Consider the following 22,761-nt stretch of genomic DNA (forward strand, 5'->3'; position numbering starts at 1 on the left):
TGGGGACTAAGTTATCAATTGAGCATTGTTCAACTTCTCCGAGTGACATAACAATGCTCAATTGAGATCATATGACATGAGTTTGTACTAGAACACAACCACACTAAAAAAACAGGACCATAGATATATCTTGTTTAAGAACATAATAGACATGCTTGATAGATTTACCATAATTCAAACAATCCTAATTTAAATTTAAAAAACTATTTATGATTGCCTGTCATAATCCATATTAGAAAATAATCTATCAACCTTTAAAGAGCCAGAAAAAATTTAAACATATCCTAGCCTTCTTTGTACCATTTTCATTTATAAGTCCAAGTTTAAATTTGGTTGCTTTTTTATTTTTTTACATGAACTAAATATTTACTCTAAATTAAAATAGGTTTTGTTTATTTTTCCAACACAAGTTGGTAACAGTTGTTGCCTTTCCGAGAACTCTCTTTTATCAAAGTCAATTCTATTCCCAAAGAACTCTGCTGCTTGTTTTGACTGTCTCCTCTGCAGCTGTTTTGACTTTGTTTCTGTAATCTGTATATTGTTTACTTCGTTCAATGAAAAAACTTCGTTGCTTTAATGAAAAAATGTTTCCCCTGTTTTTACTACAGTCTGTACCCACTACCATTGGATTATTTTGTGCAATGGTTCCCTACCAGATGGATCTCCAGGATTTTAAAATTGAAGTATCAAACTGAACTTTTGAAACTGATAGTTGCTGTTTACTGTGCATCCCACAAAAGTTCTTCAATTTCATGCTCTGCCCTGTCCCATTCACTGAAAAAAATTCCCAGAAATGGAAAGATAAAATAATTAAATTTAAAGAATTCAAGATGTATTGAGTAAATCTTTATAATATGTTACTTTTTGTCATATTTTCAGAGAATGGAATGGAGTAGTGCACTTCTGTTAAAATGGGCATCTGATGTAATGTATGGTTGGAATATTATAGATAAGGAACATTTGTCTTTGGATTTATTTTATATGTTAGAGCAATTAGTTGAGGAATATAAGACTGGATAATTCATTGTTCTTTGTTGTTGATCATTCTTGCTTTGTAATCTTCTTTGTGTTTAAATTTTTTTTACCTGTTTTGTGAAAAAGAATCCAAGACCCATTAATGACACTAGTTGGTCACTAGAAAGATCACACTCATTTGCATCCTCAACTAATCTATGAAATTTTTAGCCGGAACTTCAACTGCAGTTATGTATAGGTAATAGTATTATTGATTAGATAAGATTGTTTTTGGATTAAATTTTGTTATTAAATTTTAGAAAGAAAAGAGTAAACCTTTTTATAATTGAAAACATAAAGGAATTTTGAATTGTAAAGCCCTTTATGTATTCAGGAGTATAGAATTTCTGTTTCCTGGGATTGCATTCATTCTGAATGCTACTGCACAGTATAGGTAGCCATGAGCAATCTAAGTTCTGGTCTATGAGAATTCACTATTGTCACTGACTCACTACAGTACAAAGGTAGGATTTACCAAATAAAATTGTTGCTATAAACTATTAATGCTCAGTAGGCCATAGACAATCTTCTTTCCAGAGAAGACTGTAACTTAGCAGGGTTATGCTCTTTCTCATTGTCTTTCAAGCTGGCATGGAAGTAGAGAAATACAAAGAAATCACTTGTTGAAAGTTGTGACATGTTTACATCTACACCATGTTGTTCAATCTCTTCAATCATTCTCCCAAAACATTTTGGCCTTGTGATGCTAGTAATAGTAATCACAACTTCACTGCCATAAATGCCCACATCCACTTGAACCTCCCTGCTTTCCTTCCCTGTTTTCCCATGGCATGCCTTTCCTCTGAGATTGTTTCTCTGTTGCCTCAGATGGAATACTTCTTGCTTCAGTTTTCTAATGTAATTACTGGCTTCCTCATACAACCCACATCTATCAACCTGCAACAATACAAAAATGATCTCAGTACAAACCCACAAAGAAATTTGTAGCAGGGAAACAATTTTTTTTTTTTCTGGTTTTGTAATTACCTTTAGAGTGGTAGTGGGTATAAGGGACTGCAATTTGGCACACAGAAATTTCATTCGATTTTTCCTCATTTGCTCTGCAACCACATTGGTTTTCTTGTTGGCAGGTTTAATTGCACAGTACAGTCCTCCAAAAGCACAATCAGATTTGCGTTTTCTGGAGAGAGTATGATGCCCTTCTCCATGGGAAGACTGTGAAATTGTAGCAGGGCAAGAATTGAGCTCCATTTGAAGATACAGACATCTGGGGCATCTGAGTTTGTTTTATAGGATTCAATTCTGAGATGGATCAAACCAAAGTATCCGCGTCGCTCAACGCTGCTTTGCATATTGGGGGAATACCCATTGACTCCTATACCAGTAACCATATACTTATCTTCATCCTCACCATTCCTAACACTGTTACAACGCGATTTGTTTTAAAACGCTGAACCACAAAATTCAATTATTGTTTACTTTACATCCCACACAATTTCAATTTCATGCCCTGCCCTGTTCCTATCCCTGGAAACAAGCACACCTAGGTAGTGATCTTGTTTTTAAGAATACATCCATTTCAAAAAAAAGTCAAAAACAAAAAATTCAATTTAAAAAACTGTACAACTTGTAGGAGTCATTTAATTATAGGATTAAATTATAGAAATGTGTCACATTTTCAACGAGCAAAATAATTTTAGATGAAGCAGTTTTTCAAATGAAAGAGAGGCCCGTCACAGAATAAGAGAATGGGAATCGATTGGATATTCAAACGATAGAGAAGAGGCCTATGTAGAACAAACAGGGAAGTGTGTGGAACGCTGTCAAGAAGGTGGAAGGCTGCGCAGTGTGGAGAAGTACAAGTTGTAAGGAAGCAAAGGTGTGCGGAAACGCTTCCTACGCTAATCTTGAGAGGACGGTTATGCAACTTTCAACTTAAATATTACTAAGATATCAAGAAATGCACAATAAAGCATAAACAAAATAGCAATGAACACATAACACAGTGATTACCGTGGGGAAACCCTTCTGGGAGAAAAACTCCACCCTCCAAAACTCGCACAATGTATTATCAAATCAAGCTGATTACAATACACTTGCAATGCAAGTTCTTACAGGAGCGCATCACCCCAACTTGCATCACCACAACTCGAACTCAGAAAAACTCCTCCTAGCATCCAGTCTTGCAAAAAACTCAATGATCAAACTCCTCCCCAAGCCCTCCTTTTATAGTGATTTTACAACCTGGAAACCACTTGTGGTTTTACAAAACCATGGGCTTAACCACCATGCCACATGGTGCCCATTTTTGACATTTACATTTCCAAAATGGAAAAACAACCAGGTTAAAATAGTAATCTCGTCCATAATTTTGTCCCCTAGCTTAGACCCTCTTAAAAGTCACAAAATGAGTCATTAAGGCTCTAAAAATGGCCCACCTATATTCTACTATGGACAAGACTCATTTTTAACAACTCACTAACCATTTTCCAATGCATAAACATATGGAAAACTACCTCAAACTGCAAGGTTGAGACACATATTTCTCAACATTCTCCCACTTGTCGAACACCTTGCAAGAGTTAGGGGATCCAAAATATCATGGACTTAATTGCTAGGGGCTGAGAGGCCCATAGACTCTGAACACCATCTGAATTTCTCTGTGCTCACGGGCTTAGTTAATGCATCAGCAACATTCACCAAAGTTTCTACCTTTTCCAGCTTCACCTTGCCATCCTCAATCATATCTCTCACAAAATGATATTGTACATCAATGTGCTTGGTCCTGGCATGAAAAGTAGGGTTCTTCGCTAGGCAGATTGCACTCTGACTGTTACTGTAAATTGTCACTGCACCCTGTTTGAACTCTATATCTGAACACAATCTCTTTAGCCAGATGGCTTCCTTACATGCATGAGTAGCTGCCATATATTTTGCCTCAGTAGTGGACAAAGCGACCACAGCTTGTCGCTTGCTCATCCAACTGATTGCACCACCGAATAATGTAAACACATATGCACTGGTGGATCTTCTTTTATCAACATCACCGGCCCAATCTGAATCCACATAGCCTCGAATATCTAAGGAATGCTCATTTCCTGTTCCATGAAAACATATCGAGTACTCTGAAGTACCCCTCAAGTATCTGAAAACTCTTTTTATTGCATCCCAATGTGCTCTTCCTGGATTAGACATATAACGAGAAAGAACTCCCACTGCTTGGGCAATGTCTGGTCTTGTACAGACCATAGCATACATCAAACTTCCAACAGCACTCTGATATGGTACTCGACTCATCTCTTCCATCTCCAATGGGGATGTAGGACACTGTGAACTAGAAAGCTTTGTTCCCATTGTAATAGGAACACTCAATGGTCTTGAATCCTGCATATTGAATCTTTTCAAAATAGTACCAACATACTTGCTCTAGCCTAGCCAAAGCTTTCTGTTTTGTCTATCTCTTACAATCTCCATTCCCAAAATGTGCCTAGCTGCACCAAGATCTTTCATTTCAAACTTTATCGAGAGTTGAGATTTTAACTCTGCAATCAAACCTTTTCCTTTGCCAATAAACAACATGTCATCGACATATAGGGCAATGACCAAGAAACGATCACCATCAGATTTAAAATATATACAGTGATCAGATTTAGATCACACAAATCCCAAACTCAACACATATGTATCAAACTTCTGGTACCACATCCTAGGACTCTGTTTTAAACCATACAAGGATTTCTTCAACTTACAGACCAAATGACTTTTACCTTTCATCACATAGTGCTCTGGTTGTGTCATGTAAATTTCTTCCTCCAAATCTCCATGAAGGAAAGCTGTTTTCACATCCATTTGCTCGATCTCTAGATCATAGGCTGCTGCAATAGAAAGTAAAAATCTAATGGATGTCATTTTGGCTACTGGAAAAAAAATCTCATCATAATCTACTCCCTCAACCTGAGAGTAACCTTTTGCAACCAAACATGCTTTATACTTCTCAATGCTTCCATCTGAACCCATCTTTTTCTTGAACACCCATTTACAACCAATAGGCTTTCATCCTTCAGGCAATGGTACAAGGTCCCATGTTTCATTCCTCTTAAGTGCTGCCATTTCTTCATCCATGGCTATTTTCCAGGACTCTGAATCATTCATACCAAGAGCCTCTTCTACAGATCTTGGTTCATCAATGTTAGCATTCAATGCAAATATGCATCTCCAATCATCAGGAGAATACCCATACCTTTCAGGTGATTTCCTTTGTCTAGTAGACCTTCGAGCAAGATCTGGTTCAGGTTCAGCTTCAGGTACCTCTTCTTCCTTTGATGATTCAGAACTCATAGAGCTCTCCTCGACTTCTTGTCTTTCTAAGGGCCTCGATTCAACTTTCTCCGGTGTAGCAAGTAGTTGAATCACATCTTTCTTTTGTTCTGTTTGTTCTGGCTGCACTCTAATAGAAGAAGGCTTAGTTTCTCTAAAAATAACACTTCTTGAATAAAATACCTTTTGTTCAATAGGATTCCAAAGCTTGTATCCTTTTACACCATAACTGTATCCGATGAAAATACATTTAACAGCTTTGTTGTCCAATTTTGTCCGCTTCTCCTTTGGCACATGAGCATATGCTTCGCAACTGAACACTCTCAGATGTCTAAGTGAAGGCTTGTGGCCCGACCACGCTTCCATTGGCGTCTTATCAACAAGAGCTGATGTAGGAGACCTGTTTATCAGGTAGCAGGTAGTGGCTACAGCTTCAACCCAGAACTTTTGTTCTAGTCCAGCTCCACTCAACATACTCCTAGCCTTCTCCATCAAGGTCCTGTTCATTCTTTCTGCAACTCCATTCTGTTGTGGAGAATACGGAGTTGTCTTCTCTCTTTTAATACCACAATCTTTACAAAATGTGTCAAAATCATTGGAGCAAAATTCACCACCATTATCAGTTCTCAAACATTTTATTTTCTTTCCAGTCTGCAACTCAACCATTGCTTTAAATTCTTTGAAACGACTGAAAACTTCAGTTTTACTCCTAAGAAAATAAACCCATGTTCTTCTACTGAAATCATCAATGAAAGAAACATAATAAACTGATCTACCAATAGAAGGAACATCAACTAGACCAAATACATCCGAATGGATTAGATCCAAAATACATGAAGACTTATGAGAACTCGAGTAAAACTGAATGCGGTTTTGTTTACCATAGATACAATGCTCACAAAAATCAAATTCAAGATTGCAATCATTCAACCCATCAACAAGGTTCTTATTTTTCAAGGTCCGTAGACCCTTCTCACCTATGTGGCCAAGTCTCTGGTGCCATAACATGGTCTTCTCTGCAAGCAACTTTGATTCGGTAGACAGAGCACCCTTGGGTACCCAAAAACCATGACCATCTGTTGAAAGAGAAACCCTCTCCTTTTCCAACTGAGTAGTCTTTTTCACAATCTTATCAGAAGTACTATTGCACTCAACTGTGCATGCATCAAGCTGGTACAGTGTACCCAATCTGCTTCCTCTTGCTATTACCATAGCACCTCTCACCATTTTCACACCTGCTTCAGAAAACTGTACATGCACACCCACATCTATTAGTTTGCTAACAGATAACAAATTCCTTGCTAGTCCCGGGATATGCAAGACACCATCAAATCTTCTAATTCTACCATCAGAAAATTTCACACGAATACTTCCACGACCAACAATATCAAGTACTGAGTTATCACCCAAATACACCTTACCACCATCAAAATTTTCATACTTATTAAACCAATTTCTATTAGGAGTCATGTGGAAAGATGCACTTGAGTCTATTAACCATGCATTATCACCTACACGAGTGGCCAAGGCTGCGATGAAAGCATCTTCCTTCTCGGACTCAGAATCAGAATCTTGCTTCTTCTTCTTCTTTTTCTTCTCCTCTTTGTAGTCCTTTCGGAAGTGTCCGGGTTTGCCACAGTTCCAGCAAATTGCCTTGGACTTCGCAGGAGATTTTGATCTCCCCTTATTCTTGGACTTAGAACGACCATGCTGCTTTTCGTTCTTGCCTCTTTCTTTTGGTCTTCCTCGAACACTCAAAGCCTCTTTGGCATTCAGAGAGACCTTCCTTCTCATCTCTTCAGAAAGTAGAGAACCAACAACATCCTCCATCTTCAAGACGACTGCAGTGCTCCCTATGGCCATCACAAGGCTGTCCCATGAGTCTGGCAATGAACATAGTAAGATTTGGCATCTTTCTTCTTCATCCATTGGCACCCCAACAGAGGTCAACTGAGTTACCAACATATTAAAGCTTTCCAGATGCTCATAAATTCGTCCACCTTTTTTCATTCTCAAAGAATACAATTTCTTCCTTAAGAAGATCTTGTTCACAAGTGATTTCGCTTGGTAGATCTCACTTAGCTTCTTCCAAAGCTTCTTTGCAGTAGATTCTTCATGGACATTTATCAGGATAGAGTCTGCAAGACACAATCTGATGAGACCTTTAGCTTTTCTATCAGTCACATCATATTGTGCGGCTAAAGTCGGATCTGCGGGCCTATGCTTATTCTCATCAATCGCATCCCATAGATCTCGATCAATCAACAGATCTTCCATCTTCAGCTTCCACATCTCAAAGTTTGTGCCAGAAAACTTCTCTACATCAATCCTCCCTGAAATGCTTGCCATCTTTTCAATCCTGCAACACAGAAATGAAATACTCTGCACAAGCTTCCACTCAAACCTTGATTAGCTCAAAAAACCCTGTACCCAACAAATAGAACCAAAACTGGCCAAGCTCTAATACCACTTGTAAGGAAGCAAAGGTGTGCAAAAACGCTTCCTACGCTAATCTTGAGATGATGGTTATGCAACTTTCAACTTAAATATTACTAAGATATCAAGAAATGCACAATAAAGCATAAACAAAATAGCAATGAACACATAACACAGTGATTAACGTGGGGAAACCCTTCTGGGAGAAAAACCCCACCCTCCAAAACTCGCACAATGTATTATCAAATCAAGCTGATTACAATACACTTGCAATGCAAGTTCTTACATGAGTGCAATGCAAGTTCTTACATGAGCGCATCACCACAACTCGAACTCAGAGAGACTCCTTCTAGCATCCAGTCTTGCAAAAAACTCAATGATCAAACTCCTCCCCAAGCCCTCCTTTTATAGTGATTTTACAACCTGGAAACCACTTGTGGTTTTACAAAACCATGGGCTTAACCACCATGCCAGATGGTGCCCATTTTTGACATTTACATTTCCAAAATGGAAAAACAACCAGGTTAAAATAGTAATCTTGTCCATAATTTTGTCCCCTTGCTTAGACCCTCTTAAAAGTCACAAAATGAGTCATTAAGGCTCTAAAAATGGCCCACCTATATTCTACTATGGACAAGACTCATTTTTAACAACTCACTAACCATTTTCCAATGCATAAACATGTGGAGAACTACCTCAAACAAATTCTGGAATTTTCCAGAAAAAGACTGCAAGGTTGAGACACATGTTTCTCAACACAAGTGACCCGACTGGAAAGTGTTTGGGCAACAAGAGAGCAGAGAAGGAGAATGGTGATGTGTGCAGAAAGAAATCACAGATGCTGGTGAGAGAAGAAAGAGGTCATGAGAGGGCCAAAGCAGTAAAGACATGTTGCAGATTTAATGTGTGTTTATCGAGCATTGATTTGTTCAATGCTGTGAGCTAGGGTAGAGGATCTAGTTGACCACCCTAATTCTAGGTTTTGGAAAATTTCAAATCACTTCCTATTGTTTACAATAGCATATTTGACAAGTCGCTTACTTATAACTAAGGTTTGAGGGTCACATCATCAAATATGATGTCACATTTGCAAGCTTTTTGCTAAGGTGTCTAAAACAGCCAATAAGAAAAGAAAAAGGTGAGACTAATAGTCATGCATAAGGAGCCCCCATACTTGTGCAGCTATGGCATCACATAATTAGTTGCTTTTTACAACTAAGGGTACATTTCATACAATTCTAGGTATTAAAGTCACAACTATTCGTGCAATGTTGTCCAAACAATTGGACATTAAATCAACAAATATGGGTATTAAATCAACAACTGTTATCACAACAATTGGAACGCGCTCAACTACTGGGTCTATGTGTTGAAAGAAATAAAAGATGAGAGAATTTTGTGTTGCATTGGGAAGATTTTTAGCCAAGTCTTTTGACTCTGTTACCCTTTTTTCACATTTTTCGAAAGTGGAATAGAGTTGTAGATTCCTTGGCCGAATGAGGGAACGATTGCAAGATTGGAAGTAAATAAAGAGTTCTACATTTTATTAGTCTATATCATTTTAAAATTCAAAACATAAATTTAATTTTCAAGTTGAAAAACTATTTTTATGTTGGTCATTTCATTTATGCTTTTAAATGATACAATTTTGAACTTTACACTATATTTTTAACAATTAGTTTTACAAAATACATAATATATTAAAAAATAGAAGACCTAACATTAGAAGCTATGCTAGATTTGAGTGATAAAAACATAAACACTTTTGTGTGTGCTCAATATTTACTCTTTCAATCGTAAGAATTTTAAAAAGCTTGATTATATTTATCCATAGAAAATAAAACCCAACACCAAACTCAAAATCGAAATATAACATGCGACAACTCTATAAAATTTTGAGAAAAATTAGACCAAATTTACCCTTATAAAACTCAATTTCCTACTCAATAAATCTAGAAGAACACTTGATATTCAACATGCAACAACAATCCATGCAAAAATAATAATATCAATTACTCCTCAATCTCATCCCTTTTGGGTACTCCCTAGTTTTTCATTTGAGCTCCAAATGATCTACAATCAAAGAAGAACATTCCATCTCCTTCTTGCACCCAATCTTAACATGGGGTTTTTTATCCATCTCTCCAAGTATGAATGCCAAAATGAGAAGGTTCACAATCTTGCCAAAATGAGAAGGTTCACACTCTAAGAAAATCTAACTCTCTTATGAGATAGTGTCATTCTTAGGGTTAAAGCAATGAGAGTGTAGCTCTAACAATTGTAACCCCCTCCATCTAGTCATCACAATAGTATTAGCCATGCAAGATTATCCTTAATTGTAACTCTTTCCCACATGGGTGCTCAATGATAAGGCATGCAAATGGAGTTTACAAATGTAATTTGAATAAACAAAAGACAAGTGGCCAACAATCCCAAATGCCCTCATTGAATTGTGACTCTTCAACTTCCATGGAGGTTCAAAAACAAGAGTGCAGGAGTTAAATGAGACCTTCCAAAGATCCTAACCAAAGGAGACATCTAAATGAGAGGGAACCCATTTGAATTAAAATATTTGAAGAGTAGAGATTGTCTCTTACATTTGAAAAGTACAAGAACACACTCAATTGTAACAATTTTTGTTGTAGATAATAATGACTTGACCCCTAAGATGTTTTTGCATCACTTTCTCTCTACATATAAAAGAGTTTCTAAGGTGTTTTGTGACACCGTTTATTTCCAAATATATAGGTCCTTATATACCGAGGAGAAAAGGATCACAAGACATCAATTTGTCACGAAGACACAACTACATTAGAAAGATAAGAACACACACAAGTTTGTTTAAGAATATAACAAACACTCTTAGTAGATTTATCTTAATTCATACAATCCTAATTCAAATTTAAAAAAGCTAATTATGATTGTCTATCATAATAGATATTAGAAAATCATCATAACCATTCAGAAATAAGAATTAAAAAAAGTGAACATATTCTAACCTTCTCTTTATCAATTTCAGTTATAATCTCAACTCTAAGTTTAAATTTGATTTGCTTTTTTATTATATTTATATGAACTACTAAAATTCTAAATTACTTCAGCCTTGTTTGGGCTATCTTTTTAATGATACGTATTTGAATCCTAATGTTTATTGTAGTGGTCTTTCAGTCTGATTCTTATTTGCATCTCCTTTTTGAATAGCTATTCTTTATGTATATTTTATTCAGCTTTGTTCAATTAAAAAAAAACTTTAAATTAGAATAGATTTTGTTTATTTTTCCAACACAAGTTCCCCTGTGATATGAGTTGTAGTTGCCTTTCTTAGAATTGTCTTTAACAAAGTCAATTCTCTAGGCACTTCTGTTCCAAAAGCACTCTGCTGCTTGTAAAAACTGGTTGGAACAGTTAGTTGTATATTCTCTTGCTATCTTGTAGGGGGCAGTTTGGTTTATTGTATGAACTAGTGCTGTACTTTTTCATTTTCTTTCCTTTTCTGTGCAGTCCTATCTTGAGATTGTTATTTATTTACATTATAATCATTCAGCTTTAATAAATAACAAAAAAATCACTTTGCTACTTTATAAATCTCTAAAATTCTAAAATTTAAATATCAAACTAAATTTAAGAACCATTAATAGCACTAATTGATCAGTAGAAAGATCAGATTCATTTGCATCCTCAACCAATCCATGAAGTCTTAAGTAGGGACTTCAGCTGCAGTTGTGTATAGTTAAGTATCAATTAGATAAGATTGTTCTTGATTAAATTTTGCTTGTGTTTTAATGGACATTTCAGATTACATTTCAGAAAGAGAAGAGTGAACCTTTTTATAATTGAAAACATAAGGAATTTCTGTTTCATGGGAATACATCCATTCTGAATGCTTCTACACAGTATAGGTAGCCCTGAGCAATCCAAGTTCCGGTCTATGAGGATTCACTATACAATAGAGGTAGTCACTACAATACAAAGTTAGCATTTCCCAGATAAAATTGGTCCTGTAAACTATAACAATTGCTCAATAGGCCATAGACAGTCTTCTTTCCAGACAACACTGTAACTTAGCAGGGTTATGCTCTTTTACATTATCTTTCAAGCTGGCATGGAAGTAGAGAAACACAAAGAAATCACTTGTTGAAAGTTGTGACATGTTTACATCTACACCATGTTGTTCAATCTCTTCAATCATTCTCCCAAAGCATTTTGGCCTTGTTATGCTGGTAATAGTAATCACAACTTCTCTGCCATAAATGCCCACATCCACTTGAACCTCTCTGCTTTCCTTCCCTGTTTTCCCATGGCGTTCCTTTGCTCTGAGATTGTCTCTCCGTTGCCTCAGATGGTATACTTCTTGCTGCAGTTTTTTAATGTAATTAATGGCTTCCTCATACAACCCACATCTATCAACCTGCAATAGTACAAAAATGATCTCAGTACAGTTCCCCAGAGAAATTTTCCAGCAGGGAAACAAAAAAAAGTCTGATTTTGTAAATTACTTTTGGAGTGGTAGTGGGTATAAGGGACTGCAATTTGGCACACAGAAATTTCATTCGATTTCTCCTTATTTGCTCTGCAACCACATTGGTTTTCTTGTTGGAAGGTGTTATTGCATAGTACAGTTCTCCAAAAGCACAATCAGATTTGCGTTTTCTGGACAGAGTATGATGCCCTTCTCCATGGGAGGACTGTGAAAATGTTGCAGGAGAAGAATTGAGCTCCATTTGAAGATACAGACATCTGGGGCATCTGGGTATGTTTTATAGGATTGAATCCTGAGATGGGTCAACCCAAAGTATGCGCGTCGCTCAACGCTGATTTGCATTTTGGGGGAAAACTCATTCTCTTTAGTCTTCCCCATGCTCATGATTGTTACAACGCGATTTGTTTGAAAACGCCTCACCACAAAATGCAATTATTGTTTACTTCGCATCCTCCATTAGTTCTTTATTTTCATGCTTTGTCCACTGAAGAAAGTGAAAGTTAAAAAAAATAAATAAAAAAAATTCAATAAAAAGTTACATAATTTTGTTAAAAAATATCTCAAAAGTACTTTCATTAAAAATATGAAATACCTTTTACAAAAATTCATCTTAAATCTAGATTTCTCCAATCAAACTTCATTAAAAAATAAACACAATATCTTTTTTTAAAGTTCTAAGTTTAGAATCTAAATTTATTCTAAGATATTTATTTTATTATAATTTTTTAGAATGTTTATTGTTCTCTCTTTCTATAAACACACACACATGTATGTATACAAAAAAAATACTATAAATATATGGTATAATAGATTAAAGAATTTTTATCAAGAGGATATATTTTAAAAGAAAAACAAAAATTTAGACAAAAGTTGACATTCCAAGAAAATTATGATCATAATAAATTCAATTATTAAAAAATATTATTATTATTTTTGTTATGTAAGTTCGGTATAAGGGAGTTGTACCCCCTAAATAAAGAACCAAAATCAATCAAATGCATGCCATTGCCACAAGGGGTGCAACAAAAACAACACAAATTTGTGCTTACAAAATATCCCTACTCAATTAACACACAAGTTACAACATAGTGTTAACTTGTTTTTTCTAAGACCCTCTCATGTAGATGTTCACTTTGTCCACTATTTCTCCCTTCATAGAGTATCCAAGCAACATTTGATGTTTGCGTGCAGGAGATGATTTCCTCTTTACCTATGTCCATCCATGTTGAGATTGGGAGGAGACAAAAGTATTTTGATCCACTTCGGATAAGGGGGACATTTACCTCATATCACTAGTCTTTGCCAGATCTAGAAGAGCATCATCCTCAACACCCAAATGTTCAAGCACTGAAGCTTCTCATGAAATAGTTGCAAGATTTGTAAGCTTCACGTTCTCTCTCCCTATGAAAATGTTTATGCTTTGTAATGCCTCTCCTAGTTACTCTTCTGTGTTGAATATTTTGTGATTTGGATTTGGTGTTGTGCCTATGGTTTTACCATTTGCAGTATGATGATGTGGGCATTTTGTGATGATGTGTCCTTGTTTATGGATGCTTTGTTGCTGCATGATGCTCTTGGGTTCTCATTCTATGTTTTACTTTTAAATGCATTGTGTTCTGGTCATGGCCCTATGATGTGTTAACCTACTTCATGGTGATCACGAGTTTCATTCAATTCATCTACATTATGTATATCGTGCATTGTGAATCATGGCTTCGTGTTGTTTCCACCTTGCATAGTGTATCATAAGGTGTTCTAAGGAGTATTCCACATTGTTGGCCACGGCCTTGTGTGGACTCTATCTTGTAAAGTGTGCAATAGAGAGTTTTTTAGTGGCGAATCTTCACCAATTGGCGAATTCTGCGTATTTTTGCGTATTTTTTTTTGAGGAAATGGCAAATAGTCTGGGGCAACATAGTGGTCAAATCGCCCAAAATTTCGGGGTTAACAATACACTGTATTTTGGCTTCGCCATTGACCACACACTATTCGACGTGCATGCTCGTAATATTCGCATGGAATCACTCGGACGTGGGTATTAGATAACCTCCTTTATTCACCAAAAATAGTAACAAAACCACATACCCAGGACCTAATTTGCCAACGGTAAATTAAATGTTCATTGCACGCGTTGGCCAAATTCGCCAATATCAATTAAAACATTATAAGCATTCGAGGACCCATTCCGCCTCGCTTAAATCAAGATGCATTTTGAAACGCCCGCACAATTAGTCAAAAATGCAATTATGGATTGATATAAATACACTCTTTCTTACAATTTGTTCGTGTCTGATTAGTAAATTTGGGAGCTCTCGGTTCTCATTCCGCAATTTGAGTTAGAATGTCGAAGTTCATTGTAGGGCGGAGGGCCAGAGTAACAATCTTGCAATCCTGAATACCCGACTAAGAATGAAGATGAACTTGTTAGTACTAGTGAGTTTCCGGATCTTGAGTCCATTTGGGATATAGAAGCCTCAGACTGAGTCACTGAAGTGAATTAACAATCAATTTTTAGGTATTTATACTACAGTTCTTGAGTCATATTACAATTTGCAATACTATAGTTGTCGTTGATGATTTTTGATATTGTATTCCTTGAATTTGTCAATCAGAATGGATACTTATTTCATATTTTTAATTGTGAATTTGAATTATTAATAAACAATTAGAATTTATTTTTTGAATTATTAGTAAACAATTGAATTATTAGTAAATTGGTTCCACATTATGTTGAACATGAAATGCAACAATTTGTGTCACAAGATCCATAAAATTATTCATATTGCATAACTGTTAGAACCTTTCTACTGTTCTACATTAAATGCTTAACATGATGTTCACGGCAATTAGGGTTTTGTGTTTCTTTTTTTTTTTGTCTTAGTTGGCTAGTAAATCGAAGTTGTCATGCGTTGAAAATCTGAGTTGTCCTCTCTTTATTTGTCCATGTCAATGTCAAGTGTGGTCAAGCGGTTGGTCAGACAATGAGACATATTGTTATGGGACATTTTCCCATGAAAGAATTTGTAATAAAGGAATATATAAATTTCAAAGTAATTAAGAAATATTATTATAATGAAAGGGTGTGACTTTTGTAACCACCCTTGGGGTATTATTAAAAAGCCGTAAATTAATAGAGAATGGGGGAGGAGGCACAGGAGAAGAATATAGAGAAGGATAAATTGAAAGGAGCACAAGAGAGGGGATAGTTAAGGTCTGGTGGTTGGGCATTGGGCATTGGAGAAGGGGCATACAGTGTGTGTCCAACTCGGGGTACAGCGTACACCTAGGAGTGTCCTAGCCAGGGCTGTGTGTATTTCATGTCATGAAGGCATGTGGGGTTCTGTGTAAGAACCGTGTTTATTTCATGCCGTGAAGGCATGTGAGGTTCTGTGTAAGAACCGTGTCCTCCTGGAGTGCTCCCTTGCTTGAAAACCCTATACCTATAACTAATCCTCTCTCTGTGTGCAGGAAAACAACCTCTCCATGATTTACAGATATGTATTTATCAATTTTGTTTATAGTCATTGCCCTAATGTTTCACTGTTATTATTATTAATGTTTTACTATTTAAATTATTGATATAATTGATGTTTATAAAAGTTCCTTCTTGAATATATTTTTTTGCATAAATATATTGTTATGTTTTTAATGTTTATTTAATATAATTTGTGAGTAACTTATCTATTATTACATTAAGTAAATTAAATGATTAATAAATTACCTTACTTTTAAAACTATTTACATTGGGTGAAAAGATGAATTACACATATTTAATGTTTCATCTCTAACTCGTAGATAAATTTCATGTTTAACAATTTAAGTGGCGAGTTAGCGAATGTTGGTTTGGGTTTAAATCGTGGGGTCTCTAGTTTTTTGAGTGTTAGCATTTTATGTTAGTGAGCTGAAGATTGTTAATGAAATTACTTTGGTCGCGAGGTCCCGAATTGGTTTGATGTCATGCATTATAGCCGTGAGAGTTAGCGAGTAAGTCATTAATGGTCTGTGTGCCACTACTCGCACATGTTTATGAAGGGAATAATAATTAACATAAAACATCGATTTTTGTTGGTACTCGCTGGGTCACTACAGTCAAGAGATAAATAGTTTTGAGATTTTAAGGTTATCACTAGCTCGTAGGTCCTTTATCATCAAGTCAGTTTAAGTCACGAGCTTGCGAGTACTGGGAGATTTTAGTTGTCGCTACCTTGCAAGATGTTTTGCACTTGACCATTTTATGTTGCGAGGTTGCGACTGCGTGTGATTTTATGTTATTGCAAGGTCGCGAGGTGTTCACGGTTAAGTCATTTTAATTTGTGATCATGCGATGTGGTTGGTATCGCAACTTAGTTGGTTTCATTGCTTGCTCGCAGGTTTTGAAGTTGTTTAGCATTTTATGTTGCGATCTGGCGATAGGTAAGTTTTGGTTTGATTTTGTGGTCATCGCATGCTCGCGGATTTGTAAGTCTTAAGTCAAAAAGTGTTGCGAGCATGCGATGGTGGTTAAGTGTCTTGTTGTCGCGAGATCGCAAGGGTTTAAGTCAAGTTAAGTTTTGAGTTGCGATGAAATAAGTTGTTTTGTTAGATTTGTAGTGGTCGCCAGCTCGCAGGTAAAGAAAGAATATTACAAATGCTGTTGCGAGGTTGCGACTGAAGGGTTTGATGAAGATCAACGATTGTCACTCACTCGCGCGATTCTTTGAGGATTCGTAAAAGGGGTTGCGAGCTTGCGATTAAGAGGATTTGGTAGCATTGTTGGTAGCTCGCCGGTTACTTTCCAAATTGTTATAACCGATTGCGAGTGTGTGATTAAAGATGGGGATTTTGACACATGGACTTGTTTGCCGGGTTCTGTAAAAGTTTTGCCACGTGTTTTAATGACTTAATATCTTGAAATCGCCAATATTTTTTTTTATGGTTTGAAAATAGCTTGAAATCGCCAATATTTTATTTTAATGGTTTGAAAATGGGTTGAAATCGCCAATATTTTTTTTAATGGTTTGAAAATAACTTGAAATCGCCAATGCAAATATTTTTTTGGTTTTAAAAACATTACAATTCGCCAGGATTTTTCACAAACTTTGAGTGATCACGGCTAATTCGCCAATGGAGATTATTATTTTTCTCTGTAAACCGCAAAATTCACAAGTAAAATTAAAATTTTCCTCGAGAATTATACAGCTTTCGCCAGGTTTTTACACCTTTTCTGGGGGGGGGTTTCTTATAGTTTTCCTTGGTGTGCAGTTGGTATTATTAATGTAACTCATACACCATGATAACCTTGCGTTAATGTGGCAAACTGCCTTGTCAAGTTGTTCTTGCTAAGTATGTGGATATCACTATCATAATATGTGATAGCATTCGTAATGTGAGTATATGCATGTCCTTATGTGGATAGTATCGACGAGGCTTAGGTGAGTCGCCATGGTATATGTAAGATGCAAGTACCCAAATGTTGAATTCATAATGTACCTTGAAGTGGCCTTGTGTTGTGAACATGTGAGTAAGGTGAATCTTGTTTATAGTACCCTTGTGATCACAAATTTCCTCATGAATTTGATTTTCTAAGTGAGTTTAACCCTTGCAAGTGAATGTATCTCGTGTGGATGTGGTATTATCTTTCCTTGTATATGTTTTCTCACATGAGGATGTGATTGCATTGCATTGAAGTAGTAAATGGTTGCAAGTGAGTGGAAAGCATTATTGCATGAATTGTTGCATAAATATTGTCTAGTATTGAAGTGTAGATGACTCAATTGTTTGATGTGGTTGGGTACGTTCTTTAATGCATTCGGGATGTTGTATTCTCAGGTGTTGCGTAGCTATTACTCCCTCAAATAACATAATAAACATGCTCAATATATTTGTTATAATTTAGACAATCCTAATTCATTTAAAAAAAAAAAGCTTATTATGATTGTCTATCATATTCCATATTAGAAAATAATCAACAACCATTCAAGAACAAGGAAAAAACAAACATATTCTTACCTTCTATGAATCAATTTCATTTATAATAAGTTTAAATTTGATTTGCTTTTTTATTATTTTTACACAAATTACTAAATTTCTAATTTTCTGAGTCTTGTTTAAGCTGCGCTTTTAATGATTTGTATTTGATTCTTATGTCTATTGTATTGGCCCTTCAATCTGAATTTTGTTGCCTTTCTTCTTATTTGCCGGTCTTTATTTTATTTCTGATAGAGGTTTAGAGAGCACACCAGTCTAACAAGAGTCTTCACAGAGTAGTTTTAGCTATCTGACATGGGAGCACAAATCTATAGACCGAAACCTCTTCAACTAAAAACCAAAAACTGTAAGATATCCGTTATGCTAATTTCACCTGAGATACTATCCGGTCCTCACCCTTACTATTGTATGTTGTTCAATAAAAAAAACTCTAAATTAGAATAGGTGCTGTTTTACTTTTCCAACACAAATTTGAACTGCGTATCTCCTGTGCTACCAGTTTTTGTTGCCTTTCCTACAATTGCCTTTAACAAAGTCAAAATTCTCCACTTTCATTCCAAAAGCATTCTGCTGCTTTATTGAAAAAATGGTTCCTCTATTTCTCGTACAGCCTCTACCTACTAGGTATCATTGGATTATTTTGTGTAATGGTTCCTTTATAGATGGATCTCCAGGATTCTAAAATTTAAGTATCAAACTGAACTTTCGAAACTGATTGTTGCTGTTTACTGTGCACTCCACAGAAGTTCTTGAAATTCATGCTCTGCCCTGTCCCAATCACTGAAAAAAAGTACCAAAAATTTAGAAAAAAAATTAATTGCAAAGAATCCAACAGCCATTAAGAGCCCTTCATAGCACCAATTGGTCACTAGAAAGATCAGATTCATTTGCATCATCAACCAATCCATGAAGTCCTAAGCCAGACTTCAGCTGCAGTTGTGTCTAGGTAATAGTAGTTACCATTGATTAGATAAGATTGTTTTTGGATTAAATTTTGTTTGTTTTTCAATGGACATTTCAGAAAAGAGTGAACCTTTTTATAATTGAAAACATAAAGCTCTTTATCTATTCACAAGTATAAAATTTATGTTTCATGGGATTGCATTCATTCTGAATGCTTCTACACAGTATAGGTAGCCATGAGCAATCTAAGTTCTGGTCTATGAGGATTTACTATACAATAGAGGTAGCCACTACAGTACAAAGTTAGCATTTCCCAAATGAAAGTGGTCCTATAAACTATAACAAATGCTTAATAGGCCATAGACAACCTTCTTTCCAGAGAAGACTGTAACTTAGCAGGGTCATGCTCTGTCACACTGTCTTTCAAGCTGGCATGGAAGTAGAGAAACACGAAGAAATCACTTGTTGAAAGTTGTGACATGTTTACATCTACACCATGTTGTTCAATCTCCTCAATCATTCTCCAAAAGCATTTTGGCCTTGCTATGCTGGTAACAGTAATCACAACTTCCCTGCCAAAAATGCCCACATCCACCTTAACCTCTCTGCTTTCCTTCCTTGTTTTCCCATGGCGTTCCTTTGCTCTGAGATTGTCTCTATGTTGCCTCAGATGGAATACTTCTTGCTGCAATTTTTTAATGTAATTACTGGCTTCCTCATACAACCCACATCTATCAACCTGCAATAATACCAAAATGATCTCAGTACAGTCCCACAGATAAATTTTCCTGCAGGGAAACAAAAAAAAATCTGGTTTTGTAATTACCTTTGGAGTGGTAGTGGGCACAAGGGACTGCAATTTGGCACAGAGAAATTTCATACGATTTCTCCTCATTTGCTCTGCGACCACATTGGTTTTCTTGTTGGAAGGTGTAATGGCATAGTACAGTCCTCCAAAAGCACAATCAGATTTGCGTTTTCTGGAGAGAGTATTATGCCCTTCTCCATGGGAAGCCTGTGAAAATGTTACAGGACAAGAATTGAGCTCCATTTGAAGATACAGACATCTGGGGCATCCGGGAATGTATTATAGGATTCAATCCTGTGGTGGGTCAACCCAAATTATCCGCGTCGCTCAACGCTGATTTGCATTTTGGGGGAATACCCATTGACTGCTATACCAGTACCTACTTTTACTCTGTTTCATCTTCCCCACTCTCGTCACTCACTGTTATAACGCGATTTCTCTTAAAACGCCGCACCACGAAATTCACGTGCTATTTGTGATATGTCTTTAGTGTTCCCCTTGTCTAAGCATATGGTACCATGGAGGGGGCTACCTGGAATTTCCCTGTTGTACTTGCCTTTCGCAGTTAAATTCTTGGAATAGTGGAGCAATCCTACTTTGTTTTGGGCAATTAAATTCGAGGAATTGTGGAGCAATTTCATTTTTGTTGGGTAATTGTAAAAAAAATCTGGTAATTATATTCAAGTCGTCCATAGAATTATTTTTGGGTGTTCTTAAATTTTCATAATTTCATTTTATATATAAAATAGAGATAATCTTAGGGAATCGTGGAGTAATCCATTTTGTCTTAGGAAATTAAATTCAGAATCTTGCAATTATATTCACACGTGTCTTAGCCTTCTCATGAAGATTCAAAGGCATGTATGTTCTTGTGTGTGTGTGGTCATATGGAATTGTGGAGCAACCTCACCTTGCCTTAGACAATTAAATTCAAAATCTTGCAATTATACACCCATGTTTCTTAGCCCCCTCATGAAGCTTTAGGGACATTACTATTCTTGGGTGTTCTCAATCTTCCATAGGTTTATTTTATATAAATATATATCATTCTATGGAATTGTGGGGCAACCCCATCTTGGCTTAAATTATTGAATTCAAAATCTTGCAATTGTACTCACATGTTTCTTAGCCTCGTAATGAAGATTTAGGGACATAATTTATATAAATATATACCATCCCATGGAATTGTGGAGCAACTCCACCTTGACTTAGATAATTAAATTCAAAATGTTGCAATTATATTCATGTGCTTCTTAGTCCCCTCATGAAGATTTAGGGACATAATTGTTCTTGGGTGTTCTCAAACCTCCATATGTTTATTTTAGATAAAATAGATATATTGCCATGGAATTGTGGAGCAACTTCACCTTACCTTCGACAATTAAATTCAAAATCTTGTAATTACACTCACATGTTTCTTAACCCCCTCATGAAGATTTAGGGACATAATTGTTCTTCAGTGTCTCAGCCCCTTCTTGATGATTTAAGACATATCCTCTCTCTCTCTCTCTCTCTCTCTCTCTCTCTCTCTCTCTCTCTCTCTCTCTCTCTCTCTCTCTCTCTCTCTCTCTCTCTCTCTCTCTCTCTCTCTCTCTCTCTCTCTCTCTCTGGAATTGTGGAGCAACACCACCTATGGAATTGTGGAGCAACCCCACCTTGACTTAGACAATTATACTCACATGTTTCTTAGCCCCCTCATAAGGATTTACAAACAACTATTCTTGGGCATTCTCAAACTTCCATAAGTTCATTTTATATAAATATATGTAGTCATATGGAATTGTGGAGCAACCCCACCTTGCCTTAAATAATCAAATTCAAAATTTTGCAATTATACTTGCATGTTTCTTTGCCCCATCATGAAGATTTAGGGACATAATTGTTCTTGGGTGTTCTCTAATTCCATAAGTTTATTTTATATAAATATATAGTCATATGGAATTGTGGAGTAGACCTAGCTTGCCTTAGACAATTAAATTCATAATCTTGCAATTATATTCATATTCTTCTTAGTCCTCTCATGAAGATTTAGGGACATAACTACCCTTGGGTGTTCTCAAACCTCTATAGGTTTATTTTACATAAAATAGATATAATCTCATGGAATTGTGGAGCAACTCCACCTTGCCTTTGACAATTAAATTCAAAATCTTGCAGTTATACTCATGTGCTTCTTAGTCCCCTTATGAAGATTTAGGGACACAATTGTTCTTGGGTGTTTGAGTCTCAAACCTCCATAAATTTATTTTATATTAAATGGATATAATCCTATGAAACTGTGGACCAACCCCAACTCGCCTTAGACAATTAAATTCAAAAACTTACGATTATAGTAACATGGTTCTTAACCCTTTTATGAAGATTCAAGAATCCCACTTGAATGTCCTCAAACATCTGACCTTCATTTTACTTCTTTAAAACCAAGACAATAAATGTGATATATATATATATATATATATATATATATTCACTTCCTTTTATCATTTTACCTATATACAACATTCTATTGCAAAGAAACATAAGGTGTTTCTAGATGGGAAGTTCTCTTAGATAACTTACACTTTGCTAATGTTATAAAAAAAACCAGATAATAAGGACTAGCTCCACCTCTTAATTATAGCCACTAAACAGCTTTAGCTTTTTCAACAATTAACTCATTTAAATTGTGAAATGTATTACTCATTTTTTTTAATAGATATACTATTATCTCCTCCTTATAATAATATAAAAAGACTTCAACAAAGTATAAAGAAAGATTTGGTGTGGAATAACACGAGTATGGATGATTTGTTCGCGCGTATGACGAAGACTATCCACATTGTCTACACGTGTGATATTTGTCACTTCAAACACGTGGGTATGTCAGGAAATCTTG

General features: G+C 35.9%; 3 protein-coding genes across 4 annotated transcripts; all 3 read right to left on the minus strand.

The window, feature by feature from the left end:
• Positions 1 to 1,466: 1,466 nt before the first annotated feature.
• Positions 1,467 to 3,153, minus strand: LOC131060268 (uncharacterized). 2 transcript variants are annotated; one of them, XM_059221962.1, is made up of 3 exons: positions 2,989 to 3,153; positions 2,002 to 2,397; positions 1,467 to 1,911 (listed from the first exon to the last, which is right to left on the minus strand). In XM_059221962.1, exons 2-3 carry the CDS (start codon positions 2,224 to 2,226, stop codon positions 1,522 to 1,524), a joined length of 615 nt encoding a protein of 204 aa, XP_059077945.1. In that variant the 5' UTR covers positions 2,227 to 2,397; positions 2,989 to 3,153; the 3' UTR covers positions 1,467 to 1,521. The 2 variants fall into 2 exon arrangements, with proteins under 2 accessions (XP_059077945.1, XP_059077946.1); XM_059221963.1 differs by having other exon boundaries at positions 2,002 to 2,502.
• Positions 3,154 to 11,529: 8,376 nt separating this feature from the next.
• On the minus strand, positions 11,530 to 12,501 carry LOC131060270 (transcription factor bHLH162). The gene is made up of 2 exons (XM_057993449.2): positions 12,225 to 12,501; positions 11,530 to 12,136 (listed from the first exon to the last, which is right to left on the minus strand). Exons 1-2 carry the CDS (start codon positions 12,447 to 12,449, stop codon positions 11,747 to 11,749), a joined length of 615 nt encoding a protein of 204 aa, XP_057849432.2. The 5' UTR covers positions 12,450 to 12,501; the 3' UTR covers positions 11,530 to 11,746.
• Positions 12,502 to 19,190: 6,689 nt separating this feature from the next.
• Positions 19,191 to 20,253, minus strand: LOC131060271 (uncharacterized). The gene is made up of 2 exons (XM_057993450.2): positions 19,905 to 20,253; positions 19,191 to 19,817 (listed from the first exon to the last, which is right to left on the minus strand). The coding sequence occupies exons 1-2, from the start codon at positions 20,127 to 20,129 to the stop codon at positions 19,428 to 19,430; spliced, it is 615 nt and encodes a 204-aa protein (XP_057849433.1). The 5' UTR covers positions 20,130 to 20,253; the 3' UTR covers positions 19,191 to 19,427.
• Between the last annotated feature and the right edge of the window lie 2,508 nt (positions 20,254 to 22,761).

Source organism: Cryptomeria japonica, chromosome 1 (genome assembly GCF_030272615.1).
Source record: "Cryptomeria japonica chromosome 1, Sugi_1.0, whole genome shotgun sequence".
Classification (NCBI taxonomy): Eukaryota; Viridiplantae; Streptophyta; class Pinopsida; order Cupressales; family Cupressaceae; genus Cryptomeria; species Cryptomeria japonica.

Bases quoted from the DNA above. Each gene is read 5' to 3' on its own strand.
- LOC131060270 (XM_057993449.2), bottom strand. From the start codon at position 12,449: ATGGAGCTCAATTCTTCTCCTGCAACATTTTCACAGTCCTCCCATGGA. The intron at 12,137-12,224 runs GTAATTTACAAA...GTACTATTGCAG, and splicing joins TACCCACTACCACTCCAAAA to GTTGATAGATGTGGGTTGTA.
- LOC131060268 (XM_059221962.1), bottom strand. From the start codon at position 2,226: ATGGAGCTCAATTCTTGCCCTGCTACAATTTCACAGTCTTCCCATGGA. The intron at 1,912-2,001 runs GTAATTACAAAA...GTATTGTTGCAG, and splicing joins TACCCACTACCACTCTAAAG to GTTGATAGATGTGGGTTGTA.
- LOC131060271 (XM_057993450.2), bottom strand. From the start codon at position 20,129: ATGGAGCTCAATTCTTGTCCTGTAACATTTTCACAGGCTTCCCATGGA. The intron at 19,818-19,904 runs GTAATTACAAAA...GTATTATTGCAG, and splicing joins TGCCCACTACCACTCCAAAG to GTTGATAGATGTGGGTTGTA.